At 37.7% G+C, this 18845-nt stretch overlaps 1 protein-coding gene across 2 annotated transcripts in view; it reads left to right on the top strand.

Moving 5' to 3' along the window:
- Positions 1-11264, top strand: part of LOC132379553 (exocyst complex component 6-like) — a 162408-nt gene extending 151144 nt beyond the window's left edge. For both annotated transcript variants that reach the window (XM_059947590.1, XM_059947591.1), the window contains one exon: positions 10102-11264. In XM_059947590.1, the coding sequence (XP_059803573.1) occupies positions 10102-10234 (133 nt within the window). In that variant the 3' untranslated portion in view covers positions 10235-11264. The remainder of the gene's footprint in view (positions 1-10101) is intronic.
- The last annotated feature ends 7581 nt before the right edge of the window (positions 11265-18845 follow it).

Genomic DNA, 18845 nt, shown 5'->3' with positions numbered 1-18845 from the left:
GGGTCCATGGCATAAAAAAGGTTGGGAACTCTTGCTCCATAGGATCCCACTTTACCAACTCCACTTTGAGTCAAGCAGCAATAATTCAGGCAATGATGGGCAATCTTGATACAGCACATCTTAAGGATAATGTGGCCAAAGTAACTTGGGAGCATTAATATGTGCACCTGCACTTAAATGATTTCTGATTGAGACTGCAGTGGTGATGTTAGCACCTTATTACCTTGCAGTATCCCCTCATGAAAGAGGCATATTGTAATAATGGTTCTGATCTGAAATTCAGTCATCTAAATCATTGACATACAATGTGAAAAGAAGCAGTCCCAACAATGACCCTTGCAGAACACCACTAGTCACTGGCAACCAATCAGAAAAGTTCAGTGGATCTTGCCTGTCAGCCGATCTTCTACCCATGCTGGTATTTTTACTGTAGTACCATGGGCTCTTATTCAGCATCCTCATGTGTGGCACCTTGTCAATTATATGGTAGCTGTTACAATCCATCAATGATCATGTGGCTGAGGGAATGGACTGAGGAAATGGTTAAGATTTCATCATAATGACACATGTTGGGAAGAATTAACAGTGAGGGAAAAGTGCAAGACGTGGGATCAATTTTGGTTGTATGTTAATTTAAACTTAAATAAGAAGTTGTTTTCTGTTTCTTAGTTTTATATGTTTTCCCGTCATGGGATGGCTGTGTAAGTATGCTGTACTGAATCTGCTCTACGATATGCTGTGCTGCTTTGTAAAATAAGAATAAATAATAATAAAAATTTGAATTACAAACAAAAATGATCATGTAGTGGAAAATTACGCTTTTCCATAAATCCTTTCAGTCTATTGATAAATCCTGATTTCCAAATTAGACCAGTCATTTAATCTTCTCATAGCCATGTTGTCTTAAGTTAATTGGATGAGCCAGGAAGAAGAAATTTCTAGTTAGTCTGCAAGTGATCAAAAAGGGCTAGTGGTAAATTTGGGGGCATGTCAATGTTAAAGGGAGCACTTAACAAATATGTACATGAACATCGGAACAATATCCTGTGTCTTGAGCTTGAGGTATTTGAAAGGAATGATAGCATGCATGCATTGAACTTTGGTAACCTTTGCTTCTGCATGCTTTGTGTGCTCCCAGTCCAATCATCAGGAAATTATTTGGTTCTCCGTACTGTACTGCCAGTTGGTGGCCTAGTGACATCAGTGCCAGACTTGGGAGTAAAGGTTCCTGAGTTCAAATCCAGCCGGCTCCCTTGCACGCTTTCCATCTGTGCTGCGTTGAGCATCAAGCTGGCAACTCTGCCTCGTAAAAATAAGAAAGCCTGCTTTTAAAAAAAAGGCTGTCACGATGGTGTCCTGATGACTCCACTCAGAGTTAAGGGCTTTTTTCTTCCTCTTCATACTGTACTGTATGATGTGCTGTATATGTGATATGCTATATGTCAATGATTTTAATGTGCTAGATTCCTCCTATCTCCCAAATCCACTTTGAGTCAAGCAGCAATAATTCAGGCAATGATAGGCAATCTTGATACAGCACATCTTAAGGATTATGTGGCCAAAGTAACTTGGGAGCATTAATATGTGCACCTGCACTTGAATGACTTCTAATTGAGACTACAGCGGTGATGTTATCACCTTATTACCTTGCAGTATCTCCTCATGAAAGAGGCATATTGTAATAATGGTCCTGATCTGAAATTCAGTCATCTAAATCATTGACATACAACGTGAAAAGAAGCTTTGAAAAGAAGACTTTGACCTTAGGACAATCTTACCCAGCAAACGGAACGTGATTTTTGTACGTTGATAAGAAATGGCTTCCATCCTGGTTTAGTTGTGTGGGTGGGTTATGAAATGGGAGAATTGTAACAGTATTGAGAGTTTGAGCTCATGGCTACATTTGACCACCTTGCTTCTGAGGGGCCATTATTCTAGCCTTGGCCAAAAGTTAAGTTGTGGAATATATTCAGGCATTGCAGTCAGGTTCATGGAGATTAGTTTCTGTAACTAACCCCTCTTACAACTTCCTACCAGCAATGCTTCATTTCATTTGGTAGCCATCAAGGTGTACAGAACCCTTGTAAGTTCTCCAACTCCTGTGCAAGGATACTCAAACCTGCAACAGTAAATTTACTCCATGACAGCTGAATTTTCCTTGCAGTTCATTACTCTACAGCTGTTCAAAAGGATTCCAACGGTTTTCTGTTTGTATAGTAACATGCTGTTTTTGAGTTCTTAATTGATTATTAGTCCAGGATCAGTTCCATAGGTATGGAGTATTGCCTTACTAATAAGCTGTTGCATGAGACAATGGGAAAATCTATACACTGCACATTCAAAATGCAATAATGCATTTACATAAGACAGTGCTGGGAAAATTAGCACCAAAGGCATTGAGATATATTGATGTGCATTACTTACATAGTGCCAGTTTAGCCCCCGACTGACAAAGAAGTTTCTAGTCTCATGATTTTTTTTAGTATAGTGCCTTACACGATATTTGAATGTCCCAATGTGCTTGATACCCAATGAAGTTTTGTAATGAAGTATTATGATTCAGAAAAACGTGTTAGTTTGCACCCAGCAACAACAGGAGAAATTGATATTTGGATAATTGTTCTTGGTGATTTCAATGAGAGAAATATTGAATATACTGTAGCTGTGCAAAAACTCATCTGCTCTGCTGTGAATAATTCTCTAGAATTTTTTTTTGCTTGTCTGAGGTTGTGAAGGATCTTTGCCCCAAAAATGCAGAACTGGTGCAGAATCATTTAAGTGCCTGTAATTGGGACTTAAGTTCATAAACTGCTGATTCAGAATGTAGGATGTTTTTAGCTAAATAAAAATGAAAATTCCATTCAGCTTAGAAATCTCCTTTCTGGAAGTTTTTCATGTTTTTCCAGGTATGCACTTGTATTAAGTAGGAGACAATGTACTGCACAGTGATTGGATCATTTATATATTGTATTTAATTGCGGTAATAGCAAAGGAAGTGTTGAAATGAGTAAGTGATTTGAAGAGCAGGGGAGGATCAGGCCAGAGAGTGGCGGTGGTTTTGATTGTATCCAAGACATTGAGGAGGAAAGTTGATCAACAGGAGAACTGGCAGGTGAATTATTGCTTGAGAGAACGTGAAGAGCTGAAGGCTCTGGCTGATTTTGGTGAAGGGATTAGTAGTTAATGTGAACAGTTATAATTGGTAAGAAATCGTCTAAAAGTGGAGTATGATGCTTCAAGTCCTGGTAGCTTACCAGGTATAGTCAGATAATGTAAAAACTCTTCTTTCCTCTGGCTAAGATTTACTTCAATGTTTATGACCAGGCCTCATGTACTGCAGGTGCAGAACAACTCTGTGAAAAGGTGTTAAAGTGCAATTGTTAGCAGTTTGACATCACTATAAAAGCCCAGTACCCGAGTATATATGTGCATTATATGAAAACTGTGTTTTCATATGCCCTGCTGTATGTGGAAGAGTCCCACTTGCCAAGAGTCACTTTGTCACTGACCATTACCTACCAATCACCTTGTGTCCAGGTGCTCCTGCACCCTGCGTCACTTATGTACATACAATCAGTGAATGTCTACAAGCTGATTTTATATATATATATATATGTGTATATATATATATATATATATATATATAGCCACACTCAACAGTTACTTGGACATTTTTAAGATTGCTTTTATATTTTTTCTTATACTTGTTGTGTTTTATGCACTATTGCATCCAGAGTAACAATCATTTTGTTCTCCTTTACACTAGTACTGAAGATCGACCATGAACAATCTTGAATTTATAAAGATCCAGATTTTAAACAATCTAAGTCCACTTGCAAAACACGAAGTTCACGTTTGCATTATACATTTAAAATGTTAAAATGCACAGTATGATAGAATTCCAGACCTGTACTAAATACTGGAGCCTGCACACTAGTTGTTCAGTCAAATGGAAAAATCAGACATTTTAATCAACAAGCAAGATGTAAACCTCTGGAAGTCACTCCAACCTATAAATAACCAAATCTGTTCTTTAGTAAGGCTTGCCGAACTTCTGCTACCCTAATACAACCCCCACCCCATTCCCATTAGTGGGAGCAGGAATATCCTTGGTACAAATCCCATGGTCAACTTATTGTTCTCTTCCCCACTACCTCCTACTTTTCAACCTCACCATCGGAACTGGACTTAATCTTCTACAGTGTTAATTCTAGTGCAAATACTTGAATTAGAACGATTGAGTTAACAGACTTGCTATGTAATCTAAAACAAAGTACAGTCAGCCCTCCTTATCCGCGAGGGATTGGTCTGGGACCCCTCGCGGATACCAAAATTCGCAGATGCTCAAGTCCCTTATTCAAACTGTCTCAATGCGGTGGACCTTAGTACCCAGCAGAATCCCAGACCTTATTTTACCTGTCTCAGAGCGGTGGACATTAGGACCTGGCACTGGAGCCCTGAATCCGCAGTGTTTCTGTTCACAAAAATAATCACAATCACAATTGAAAATAAAGTGGAAATAATAAAGCGATCGGAAAGAGGTGAAACGCCATCCGTCATTGTAAAAGCGTTACGCTATGTCAGTCATCGATTGGAACAATTTTAAAGGATAAAGTGAGAAAGGCCCTGCCCCGATGAAAGCTACAATTATAACTAAGCAATGCAGTGGTTCAATTATTGGGTTTTGAGATTTTGAGTTTTTGATCCTCCACATCAACCTGGCACAGATGGAGAGCGCACTCGAAAGCAGTCTGTCACTGGCTTGCAAGCCCGGCACTGAAACATACGTTCTTAAGTGTTTTATATGCATAGAAAGGTGAAATATATACTAAGACAAACATTTGACTAACTAACGCTAAATAATACCGGATGTACCTGTTTCGACTTGCCTAGTAAGAGAACTTGCGATTTTTTTCGATTCCGATCCACGATAATCCATGCACATCCTCCCATATACTTTAAATCATCTCTTGATTACTTATAATACCTAATACAATGTAAATGCTATGTAAAATAGTTTTTATACTGCATTGTGTAGGGTATAGTGACAAGAAAAAAGTCTGTACATGCTCGAACAGCGAGTGCTGGAAGAACACTTCCAGGTTTTTGCGATTCGCGGTTGGTTGAATTCGCGCATGTGGAATTCGCGGATAAGGAGGGTCGACTGTAATTATATTCCACTAGGTTAGGTAATAAGCTTAGAGGATTGAATTCCACAACAATGCATAGAGATAGTTTAGTATCTGAAAGATAGAAAGCTGTGCAGTAAATGACTAATGGTTATGTTTATGGTTTATGGTTATGGTTATGTTTGTGTTGTATTCATAGGATGCTAGTAATGTTCCTTGCAGTGTCATATTATTCCTTAAATTCAACTTTTATGCTTGTATTACTTCATGCAGTAGTCTATCAAGTATAATTAATCTATGATCACTTAATTTATTTTGTAGTAATTTTCTTATCCAAATGCCTTCAAACTTTTTCCCCTCATCTTTACTTTCTTGTACATAAATGACACGTGAACTAGCTTTGAGGTATTCCTAAAGTGTCTCTGATCTTGAATATGTATCACTGTTGCTTGGTTAAACATCTCTAGCAGTCATTCCTTCTGAGGGAATTAAAACAACATAGGGTGGTGGGAGTGGGAACAATACATAAGGGGGAGGAGAGAAGGAGAATCCTTCACAGTATTTAGATAGGAAATGGCCCAGGAGACACTGCAGATGCTGGCAGCACAATAGCATAGAGATTAATGCAGCAATTTACAGTGCTGGTGATTTAGGATTGAATTCCTGCTGCTGTCTATAAGGAGTTTGTACATTCTCCCTGTGACCACATGGGTTTTCTTCGGATGCTGTGGTTTCCTCCCACATTCCAAAGATGTACAGATTAGGATTAATAAATTGTGGCATGCTATAGTGGCAACAGAAGCATGACAACTTTTGCAAGCTATCCCAGTACATCCTCGAAATGTGGTCATTGATTCAAATGACACATCTCACAGTCTGTTTCAGTGTACCTGTGACACAGTTCATCTTTAATCTGGAAGATCTCAGATGTTAGAGATGAGAACTGAACACAACTTTCAAAATGTAGAATTAAGGAGACGCCGTTGTATGAAGTTGTCAGACTAATAGCCCATTTACTTAAGGTCAAAGCTACATGAGATTAGGCATGAATATAGTACACAGGCTCATGATTTTTTTTCAACAAAATAAGTTGGGTGAAGTTTTACGATAAAGCAAGTATTATAACCCTTATTAGATTTATATGCAAATTAAATTACTAATCGTGATCGGATCATAAGTGAAAGTGCATTTGAGTGACAGCACAGCCAATAACATTATTGGGTGAGATTGAAATGCAATAGAGCACACATGAGAAGACATGGTTTCTTACCAAAGTTCAAAGTAAATTTATTATCAAAGTACATGCGTGTCACCATATACAATCATGAGGTTAATCTTTTTGCGGGCGTTCACAGTAAATACAAAAAACACAATAGAATGAATAGAAGACCACACCCAACAGGACAGACAAATAATCTATGTGCAAAGTTGACAAACTATGTAAATACAAAAAAAATGTAATAATAAATATATTAGCAATAAATATCGAACACGAGATGAAAAGGTCTTAAAAGAGAGTTGGTATGTTGTGCAAACAGTTCAGTGATGGGGTGAGTGATGAGTAGAGTTATCCCCTTTGGTTCAAGAGCCTGATGGTTGAGTGATAATAACTGTTCCTTAACCTGATTGTGTAGGTCCTGAGGCTCCTTTACATTCTGAACAAGAGAGCATGGCCTGGATAGTAGAAGTTCTTGACAATGGATGCTGCTTTCTTGCAAAGGCACTTCATGTAGATGGTGGAGAGGGCTTTACTCATGATGGACGTTGTATCTACCTTTTTTCAGGTTTTTCATTCAAGAACATGGTTTTTCCATACCAGTCTTTCATGCAATCAGTCAATATACTCTCCATTGCATCTATAGAGGTTATTCAAAGTTTTAGATGACATGCTGAATCCTTGCAAACTCCAAAGAAAGTAGAGGTGTTTCTTTGCTTTCTTTGTGATAGCACTTGCGTGCTGGACCCCAGATAGGTCTTCTGAAATGATAACACTGAGAAATTTAAAAGTTTCTGACTTTCTCCACCTCTGATTCCTCAATGAGGATTGGCTCGTGGATGTCCAGTTTCTTACCTCTGTAGTCAGTAATCAGCTCATTGATCTTGCTGACATTTAGAGGTTGCTGTTTTGGCACCACTCAGCCAGATTTTCAGTCTCCCCCCTATATGCTGATTCATCATCACCTTTGATTCAGCCAATGACAGTGCTGTCATCAGCAAACTTGTATATGGCATTGAAGCTGTGCTTAGCCTCACAGTCATAAGTGTAAAGTGAGTAGTGCAGGGGGTTAAGTGCACAGCTTTGTGATGCACCTGTGCTGATGGTGATTGTGGAGATGTTGACAATCCAAACTGACTGGGGTCTGCACGTGAAGAAATTGAAGATCCAATTGTACAAGGGGATACCACCTTTAAAGATAGACAAGCATATTGTGCCGAAAACACTAATGCATGCTAACTGTCAGCATAACATTTTAAAATGATCTAATGGTTTCAGTATGTTAGTTACAGGTGTTTATTTACTATCTTTTAACATTCCTACCTCAGGGAACATTGCTGTAATTGAACCTTCCTCCCAGTGGTGGCAGTGTACTTCAGTTTTACAACAAATTCCTAAACCTACCAAAGTTTATATTTTAGAATAGCCTGTGTCAAAAGAGAATTTTCCCTGAGTGTCCAATTAACTAATTTCCACAATGATTTATGCAGAATTTTGATTGCAAACATGACAGGTGTGAGTAAAAGACTGAAGTGTGCTGATAGTTTCTGGACTAGAGAATGCAAGTTATTGCCTTTTTTTTGAATGGTTGCTTTTTAAATGCTGTTTCAAGACTGAGTGGATGTTCCTATTGTGGATATATTAACTGGATTAAATTGAAAATCTGTCATGTGCTTGTAAAATTGACAGTATTTGATAGAAATAGAATAAGCAGAGTTGTTTTCTTTGAAAGCAGTAATTATTGATACAATTGCTTCAGTGAGTGAGAGGTGGGATAGAATGAGTTTCCCGGCAGTTTATTACACCACTGTATCAATTTTGCTCAGTCTTAATACATTGAAGATCATACTATCATACATCCTGCAGCTAATCTGCACCCAAATCTCCCATTGGCTCAGCATCAGGAAGATATCGGAGTAATTGATGATGATTATTTGCCTTGTGTTTCCTCCTCAATAGTTTGTGGGCCCTCATTGAGCGTATTCATTCTTGTGGGAAGAGGATCATCAAACAACAACTTGCTTTTATGTAGTCGCTTAAACTTAGTAAAATTTTTAAAGGTATTTCTAAGAAGCATTTGTAAATATAACTTGATACTTAAGCACATAAGGAGATATTGGACCAACCTAATTCTGAGAAATTGAGCTGAGAAACTTTGGTTATTACAATGAATCAAATTCATTGAAGTTTCACCACAATGTTGTTCCTACCAACTATGATTGTATTCTCCAGAAAGGGCATGTCACATCCAATCATCATCATAAAATTTTAGACTATCAATTACTGATAGAAGTCATTGAAGAGTACAAAATGGCATTTACTTGACCATAATCTGTTCATTGCCCAGTGTGGGTTTCCCAACACCTGATTTCAATTCCAGATGAGAGTGACTGCCCTTGACATTTGAGGCAGAATTTGACCAAAAGTAACCTCCGGGCACCCATAAAACTGAAGTCAGTATAAAATGTAAAACTGCATTGGGTGGAGCTATATTTGCACCAAGCAAAGTGATTGTGAGTCAGCTCCACCCCAGTATTGCAGAAGTTCCAAAGGTCAATATCGGTGGCCTTCCATTATGTCAGAAGTCATTATATTCATTAGAAAATGGAGCTGTTTGTGCCTGTATGCAGGAAAACTTAATTTGCCTTTGGTTAGGGGGTAATAAATGAATAGTAGCATTTGCCACATGCATCTGCCAGGCAAACTATAATTACCATGGGTCTAAATGCCAGTCTGAAATGGTGATTACCACCTCCCTGACTTTCCAAAGCCTTTTCACTATCACTAAATAGCAGATTAGGAATATGTTAGGGTACCTCCACATGTATAGAAAAGTAGCAGTCCAACAACATATGATGTTTTTGTGGACAATGGAGACCACATGATTGACACTTAACCTTCCACCCTAAATGTTCGCTTCCTCCAAAACCATAGCTGCAGTGCTGCCTCCTTTGCATCTCCCAATGCTGCAATTGCTTTTACTGACAAATACAAAAGTAACAAGTATATGGAATGGCAAGTAGTCTTTTAAGTCACACAATGTCCTGACTTAGAAATGTATCTCTATTTATTTTGGGGCGTAATCCCTGAAGCACTTCAATATCACCATGGCAGTACCCTGATGGCAGTGCCAAGTGATGGACAGCAATACTTCAGGAAGGGGCCTCACTATCATCATCTTGGAATTAGTTATGAAAGGACAATAAATGTTTCATTTGCCTTTAAGAGTAGTGGCCCAAAAACACTGAATAAGCTGTCAATGTAGCCCAAATCCCATAATGGAGTTCTCAAAGCTAGAAGTCAGGCAAGGAATTTGGGAAGGAAGTTCTAGAAAGTGAGTGTAGGCAACAGAAGGAATGGTATGCTGTGGAGGAGAGAGTGATATTAGGGTGCATAATTTAAGAATTCTTTAAGAAATTTACTTGCACTGGGAGACAGGTAAAGACCTTGATGAGGATTAAACATGAGGAAAATTATTTTAAATGTGATATTATTTTGGAACCACAACCTGTGTAGCTCAACACTATAGGTGATGTTGAGCATCAAGTGTGGATAACTGACTGAACTAACTGACTGAAGGAAGGAGGTTGGGAAGTTGATCTGTGCACTCCAAACATACCTGCAGTTGCATGTACTTTTGAACATTATCCAATATTACTGTATTGGATGTATGTTGTGTTATTAATGGATTGATTTGATTCATTTAAAATTGTTACAGATCTGAGACACTAAAAATGTGGTTAATTTATTTTGCAGGATGAAGGATACCAGCAAAAAAAACATTATATTTTCTCAGTTCAGAAAAAATGACCGTGATAAACAGAAACTAATCGAGACTGTGGTGAAGCAGCTACGCAGTTTGGTGAACGGCATGTCCCAACACACATAGCCTGTTGCCCTGGTTATTTTGTTCCAGCCCTTTATGATTCTTCCGCCAGCATTTGTGTAGAACAGAATGTAAAAGATTGTCAAGTACCAACAGAAGAAAAACATTTGGGAATGTAAAGGGTATAGTGGTATAAAATGAAGGGGAAATATTTTGTATGTATTTTTCAAATCATGCAAAATTTGGTGTTTTGAGACTGTGAATATGTGCAATGGTCTTTACTGCACACTGCAACTGTTCATAGTTAATTTGGTTAAGGACACTGTAAAACTAAATGTACATAACACAAAACTCAAGTGACTGATGGGCAGGGTCAATATGAAGTTGGGTGGATGTGTTAAAACAGATTTTTGCAAGTTACAGTTGCAATATAATTTTTTTAGTTTGGTGGTGGCACTGTAATCTCTAACTTTGTGGATTGACTGTGACATAACTTTGTAAATAATAATCAAAGAACGCATGATGTTCCAGTCTTGCATAGAGTTGGCTGATGTTTCCTTTTCACTTTATTGACGACTGTTTTGTATGTTTTACCGGCTTTGATGTTCAGTCTAATTTTATTTTCACTATTCGTATTCTGAAGGAGCTGTTTGAGTGTTTTACCTTCACGTCACTGATATGATTGCACGTAAATCTGTATGTTTTTAAGTTTTTACTCAGGGCTGTAGTACTATTGTGAACTTTTGAGTTCTTTGCAAAAATATTAAAATTAACCAAAAGCACTTCTCTCACATTCAGAAAATAACTTTCAATCAACTTCAGTCTTTTTTCCCTTTTAGAAACCAATCACACTTAATTCAAAAATTGGTGGAAAAATTATAGTTTCCTCATTCTGATTTTGAGATTGGATCATCCTCAGCACAATCAATAAGGATATGTGATGTATAGCTTCATTATCTTACTTACTGTTTGACTTCCCAGTTTTGTTGATTTTTGTTATAAGATGGATATTAATGAAGAATATTAAATTCTGTACATTGAGCTATTGCAGTACTTTATTTCCACTCTGCAATAAAAGTAACCCTGAGCACTTTTTAATTGTTACTTTCTATGTCTCTCAGTTTTATTTTGTTGGACGCAGTTTACCAATAGCTACAATTTTGCACAAGTTTAAGATTAATTGTTGTATTTTGGAATTATGGCATTTCATATTAACATCTTTCAAGGTATCATCAATATTTGTTCTAATTTAAGAGTTCCCATTAATGTTTTAATTCCAATCATTAATTCTTCATTATGTGAATCACCTTCATTATTGCTTTGATATGAGGGTTACTCAATAATACTTCAACATGAAGGTTGTTGTCATTAATCCTCCCAAGTCAAGTCACTCTCATTAATGTTTTAATATGAGAATAATTCTATCTTTCCTAGTGAATGCACCCCTCGTTAATCTCTCCTTAAACCTTCAATTTATGGGTCATTTAAAAATCATTGATGCAAACATTTTCACTAATACAAAGAACATGCTGACAGTAAGTTTTTCTATAAACTGATGAGTTTAACACATTTATAACAAAAAATAAGTATGTAGAATAATTTTAACCTGGTAAGCTAATGGTTCAGGAGTCTGCCATGAATGAAAGTGAGGCATCAAAGCCTTCCTAATGGCTTAGTGGGTTAAAGTAGTTTCATACCTGTCAAATACTGTGTTTTGATTACATTATCATTATTACAGTTCTCTGGCCTTTACATACCAGAAATTTATCCAAAGGCTAAACTAATATCTGTATTCAGGTGATTTTCATTGTACTTTTGAAGCTGCTCAATTGCTATCAAGCTCTTACCAGCAAAAGGATTCTAGAGCTTGTTATAGGAAGCCTAATTTGATTTCACCAAAGATCAGAGTTATAATTTTTTATCAATAGCTAGTGCAGAGCTATTGCTTCTGAATTATCTTGTGCACTTACCTAATTTGATGTGGGTATTTCACATCCAAGTAATAATTAATGTTGATGCAGTCCCAAAATCTCAATACTTTCTAAAATGATCACAGATCACAGCCATAGTCAGAAACTCCACAGAAAGTCCCCCAGCTTTCTGTGCACTAAATCGTACTGTAGCAGATTATTTGCTTAATAATGAATTGTTACTGAAGTGATGAGGATGCTAAAGTTTGGCAATATTAGAAGTTGCAGGAAAGTAGGTAAAGGTAGTAAGAGTATTAGGAGTATTTCAAGAAAGATAAAAAGCTGCTCAAACTCTTAAGTTGGCAACATTTTTTTATTTTTTAAAAAAAGTACAGGAATAGCTTTGATACAGCAGAATACTATACACATGATTCAAAGTGTAATGGGAAACAAATGCCTTCCCCTCTCTACTCCTCTACTGGGCCCCTCTTGTGGGCAATAGAGCAGTATTACCTACATGTCCATCTGCCCTGCCCCCCCCCCCCCACCCAACATTCCTTTAATGATGGGCATTGATTAATTCTTTACAATTTTTGGATTAACTTTTTTTAATGACCTAAGTACATTTCAAGCTTTAAACTATCTTAACTTAAGTCATATTTGGAATGGGAGCTCTATGGACTTGGAGAAGAGTTTAAATCTCATATTTTAAGCATGGGAAATTTCTTAATGTGGCTATATTTGCATTATGAAAGTGGTCACATGGAAATATAAACATTATCAGTGTTTTATTAATTTAAAATCTAAGTATGTAAGCCTTTTTATGTAATCGTTATTTTTCCTAAGTAAATTAACTGTTTAGTTCAAGATTTTTTAATAAGTTACTTTGATAGCTGCAACTGAAATGAACCTTGCAGCATATTATAATTAAAATTCCAAATGTATATAAACTTCAAATATGCCCCCAAATAGATTTTTATCCCGAATAAAACTAGCTGCTTCTGCTCTCAGATCGTTTTAATTTTTCGCATTCCTTTTATTGCTCAGCTAAATGTGATTTTGATTCTATGTGAATTGTCTTTACGCTGGCCTAATAGCTTTCTCCGTTATGTAAAGTCGTTTATTGATTTAAGCTACTGGTTTTGGCTAAGCTTTTATGGACGCGCAAAAAAAACTATAAAGCAAAAGTGGCATAAAATTAAGCACAAGAGAAAGCATTAAATATACAGTTTAACTCGATGGTGTCTTAAATGGGTTGATAGCATTAATTGTAAGGGACAGCAGGGGCGTTTGTAATGTGGATACAGCTTTCATCGTATAACGCATAAATTTAAACTGGATTTTTAAAAATCGGGATTAGGTACCCTATATTACCAGCCTTTTTAGTTTCTCGATTGTTTTGTGCATAACCCACATAAAGGAAAACTGGCAGATGTCTTTGGTTGAGTACTCCGACGTTACCATTATATTTGGAAGTTGTCTGCGGATGTGTGAAGGAAGGATGGGGTTTGTGTTTTTCAAAAAAACTGGAGGTTTTACTTAACGAACTACTTAGAACCTTGACGAAAGAACAGATTTTGTTTCAGTAAACAAGTTTTAAGTGTCCCCTCCAAAAAGAGAGTCGTATGATGTGTTCGTCTCTTTCTCTCCGGGCGAATCCGTGTTCTGTTTCTCCTGTGGATTGTAGAGTATCTGTCGGTGTGTGTGGCCTGAATCGTCGCATCACTGGGCTTTCTGCTGGACAGGGCTGAGTCCTTAAGAGAAAACACCTAATGAACAATTCTCTTGCTTTTTTTTTGGGTTGGTTGTTGAATTACAACTCACGTCCGGTAATTATTGAAAGAGACGGGGGAGAGCGGGCGGCATGAGAGCTGGTACTCTAAAATTGGTTTCGGATTATGAGAGGGAGTAAATGGATTTCTGATACAGAGAAGTTAGTGATTTATCAAAAGATGAAACATGCCGTCCCCTAATTGAGCTAAAAGGAAACCTGGAAAGAAGCTATACTCTCCAATCAGGAAGATCGCGTGCATTAAAGGCACCGCTGGATTAGACTTGGGAGAAAAAAAGCCTTGATTTTAAACATTTTTCAGATAGCGGTGTTAATTTGCGAAGAAACGTTTTTTGCAGCCTTTTAAGCAATTTATTTCTTCCTTAAAATATATCAATTCATTTTTAAAACGTCTATTGCAAAGAAAATAAGAGAATATGAATAAGCTTACACCTTGCAATCGCTAAAATCATGCTGGTTAGATTTATTGTCATTAACATCTAAGGGGCAGTTATTAGGACAAACGACGCCGCAAAAGTAGTGTGGCCTTTGTACCTGCTCCCTCTTAAAATTATGTTCAACTCTGACAGACCCGGTCTCCCACTCACTATTCAGAACTTCACTACATGGAATATATTTCCAATGAAGCGCCAGGCCAACTTTAGGAGGTCCTTAATAGAATCTGGGACAGATAGTAGTACCGCTTTTCCTTGGAAATGGCTTCTCCACAGCCAGGTCGTTTCTGTTTTTCTGTTCCAAATTATTCAAACGTTGGAGAATGAAGGCAGACGGAAATAACCGGGGCAAGTACGCAGGTAGACATTTGCGAAAAAAAAATTATCTCCAGCTAGGACTAATTCAGACATGAATTAAAACTGGAGGTTCCACCGTGGATTTTTGTTTCAGATCTTATCAAGCCACTGATTGCATTGAAAGATTTAAAATTATATGACGCTGTAACAGCATATCAAAATATTTGAAGCTGAGATTGTGCCCGTTGTTTTATATTGGTTTTGTCTATCGACTTGATGAAACAGACTTGCATACCGACCACATATTTGCACTGCCCCGTACAAATGCTTTCTCGGAAAACGATCACGAAATCCTAAAGGCATGCGCGAATTTCAAAATAAATTGTTTACGTCAGCCATATCCTGCTTCTTGAGTCAATCAGAAGTGGCGGAAATATCCTTGAGAAGACAAGGGAGTGTGAAAGATGCTGTATGTTAACGCTTTTATTTAATTAGGAGTTAATCCTACATGTTGTGTACTTATATTTTAATGTCTAGAGAATGCATTCCATTCATTTTGTTATATTATGAATTTGTGAATTTCCTTTATTTTCTACATAATATAAATGTTATATGTAAACGTGAAAGTATGCACGTTGAACGTTAGAGGAAAACAAGTAAAACATTCCATTAATGATTGGGCCAAATATGTTAAGTTGCTTTATTAGTCTTGCAACTGTGATACCTGGTCACGTCCCATACAAGTACGCCAGGGACAACTAGAGATCCTTTTGGAAGGAGATCGATATCATATTGAGGTGAAACGCATTTCCTAGCAGCAGTTGAAGAATCGGAATGACAACAAATAAAATTAGACAGCTTTTTTCCCCAAATCAATTAAAAACAAACAAAAAAAAAAGCACAAGAGAATTGTCAGGACCTTCTGGAGCCGAGTGGGAAAGAACACTTCCCTCGGGAGATTCGTTGTTTCTTTGTACTGTTAAGGGACACACACAAATATAAACTACACCAACAAATACCAACAGGTGTTTTCAATAAGTGGGTGTGGGAAATGAGATGCTACACCTGGAACTGGGAGATCAACTAACGATGTTAAATTCAAAAGCAACTGTGAAGGGACAAATTCAGCTAAACAAAGTGAAGCTTGGTGTCCTCGTGTAAAGAGAGTCGAAAAGAGAACAGAATTAAAAATAGAAAGTATCCCAAATCCCAGCAGGTAGTATTTGTATAACCGTGCGTGTATAGCAGTTAAACAAAAAATATATCATTTAATAGGAACTGAATGAGTATTTGGCTGCAAAAATGCTGTTTATAACACATGAGACTTTTTTCCTACGGCAACTGGCGGGTCCTCTGCTTTCAAGTAGTATTTTCGAGGATTTGGATAAAGCATACTCGCGCAGTTGGTGGTCTGAGTTAAGGAGGAACAGTTCGAAAAGACAAACCCCGTTGCGGGTAATTAAATCCCAAACCACTCAAATCTCTGCTGGGAGGAAAATCAATATGGAGGAGATGAACTATTTTAAAGGAGTCTGGAGTATTATTTTGGGGGGGGGGAGAAGAATCTTGAGCAAATGTGAAATATATCGACTGCAGCGGAGACCGGTTAATAATAACGTACTATAGATAATGGCAAGGGATGTTGGAGAGAAGTCGATGCCTGGGTAGAAGGTGACTCAATGTGAAGAGGGCCTTATTTCGTTGTAGCGTTTTTATACCGTAACAACATCGGACAGCAAAGTACTGAATTAGCAATTCAGTATCATAAGTGCGTAATTTTAGTATTTGCCTTCAGAAACAATCATAGGCTGGAAGGTATTAATCAATCAGTTAATACTCTTAACTTAAATTCAGATTGTCTCTGCATCCTGATGGTCGACATTTTATTTTGGCAGACTGGTTTAAATGCGCACACCTGTAAATGTTGGGGACATCTTCGTTTTTAATAAAGTTGCAAAATACGCAACCAGCCTTGTGTACTTTGTACCTGCAGATAACTTATCTTAGAATCTTTAGAAATATAAAGTTAAAAGATTTTAAGTATTTAAATTTTGGTTCATTTTTAACAGCATAATTATCTGTTTCAGCAGCGGGGCGAGCGGTTACGTTGAGTGTCAAGGAGAATACTGTACTGAAGGCGAATTGTGAGGCTGAATTGTACATAATTATTCCAAATCAATTGCTTAACACCGCACATGATAGTTTCAAATTAGTTATCATTTTTACAATTTGCTTTTTTAAACTGGTTAAGTGAGCTGCGCATTTCCAACAACACTGAAATCTGAACGGTTCTGACGAGTGCTGAGTATCCAGGTCAATACAAAATTACACAGGCACTGATGATGCATACATCCCTGGTGCTATGTCCCAGTGCCTTTTACTCCGTGTCTAATGCTCATAAGGTACTATTATATCGCATAGATCTCCAGCGCACACCACCAGCCGCTAAAAAGCGCATCATCCGCCTCTCTTAATCGATGTCGTGTTCAGGGGGGGGGGGGGGAGACAGCTGAACTCTTCTCCCAAGCTTTAATAGACTACAATAATTGTTTGTCTTGCGCTTTTTCAATCATTGAATTGATTTCCCTTGTTTGTGAACCATCTTAAAATGGATGAAGTAAGACTCGCCTCCAGCTACCGAGTTTACTCCAGGTTTTAATTCTGGTTACAATAACAAAATGTTCAACCTTTGTCAGAGAACGATGGAAAAAGTATGTGATCAAATTGCCGTTTGGGGGAGGGGGCTGAAGGGGGCGTGGTGCTGTATTCTTTGGGGTTACTGACTGGTCTATGATGAAACCTGTAGCCGTGGCTGGCTGTGTTGATATGGAGTTGGTGCTGTTACTGCTATTGGTTACCTGTTCTCTCATTGAATTACTCGAGTCTGGGCAACGTCAGTGATCTGATGCACTGACTGCTCTCCTCGCTCCTTCGATTTTAATCAATTCTCTCTTAAATCCCTCTAATTTGGCAAGGATTATCGCAATCTGATTGTTGCAACTTTACAAAGTATTTAAATGTACCAACGACGTCATCCGAGGAGGTGGATAGTCTGGTTAGCGAATATCTATAAATGAGCTGTACACAGAAAACCCACCAATACTCACCCGGAACAGGTTTATGGTGGAATTTTAAACGAAAACTACGACACAATCTGTTATAACCGACTATCACCTCCGTCGTTTCATTTGCGCGTACGGCAAAACAGTAAGTTTTTTTTCAAGAAAGCTGGTTTCTCTCGTTAGCCAATCTATTATTTGTTTTCAGTTTTTCACTGACAAGTGTGAATAAGAACTGCAAACTTTCACGCTTTGCCGCCGGAGATGCAGTCTGGGATTGTGCGCAGTGCTAATGCGGCAATGGAGTACCCGCCGGCAGATTACGACGCTATTAATTTCATTTTTGCTCTGTTTACAACCTGCAAGGTCAAAACTAAATTTAAACATTGGAATTGATCTAGCTCCAACGAATCCGTTACTGGTAGAAGTCTCAATCAAATGTGTTTTACTAATCGCCACTTGCTCAACAAGGGTTATTGTCTCAATGTTAACCATTCTTTTGGCCTAATTAGATAAATGCATGCTCGTGGATTGCACTGTTTAAATCATATGTCTGCGCGCTGAATTGTTGAATGAGGAGGAGTAGTGTTGCCGTTACGGATAATAGTTCTCCTAAAATAACCCAAACGACCAAACAGGAGATATTTAAATACTGGATATTATCGTTGGAAATTAACTGTCTACAAATAATCGTTACGTTGAGAAAAATAAATAACCACGTTTTGTCCTCTGAGGAAATAGCCAGCCTCCACTATGGCATTCAAATATTCCGGGTTTAAAGCAGAAGAGTGTTGTTCCTGTACAAATCGATAGCAAACAAAGATGTTACATTTTGCAGGTTCAGATTAACATTTGCGACTCGTAACTCGAATTAAGCGAGATCTCAAAGAGAAAGTCCCTATAAAAGTTATTTCCAGTTTTTCTCCTTTACCAAGTTATCTGGCTTTAACGACTAAATGAAAAAGTAAAGCACGCCTTACAAATGACAGTAATGTTTATTGGGTAGTGTTTAATACACATTCATTCCGAATCGCTGCCTTTCCGACAGACACTTTTCACGGTCGATTTGTAGTTTCTATCAATGACAATGTTTTGTGTGTAGGATACGAGTGGAGATTGAAGATTCCCGAGAGGTCAGCTCTTGTTTAACCGCTTTTAATGTGGTGTTGATACGAAGAGATA

This window comes from Hypanus sabinus, chromosome 22, assembly GCF_030144855.1.
Source record: "Hypanus sabinus isolate sHypSab1 chromosome 22, sHypSab1.hap1, whole genome shotgun sequence".
In the NCBI taxonomy this organism is placed as follows: Eukaryota; Metazoa; Chordata; class Chondrichthyes; order Myliobatiformes; family Dasyatidae; genus Hypanus; species Hypanus sabinus.
The sequence above is the reverse complement of the archived record's forward strand: the minus strand, read 5'-3'. Positions and strand labels throughout refer to the sequence as shown.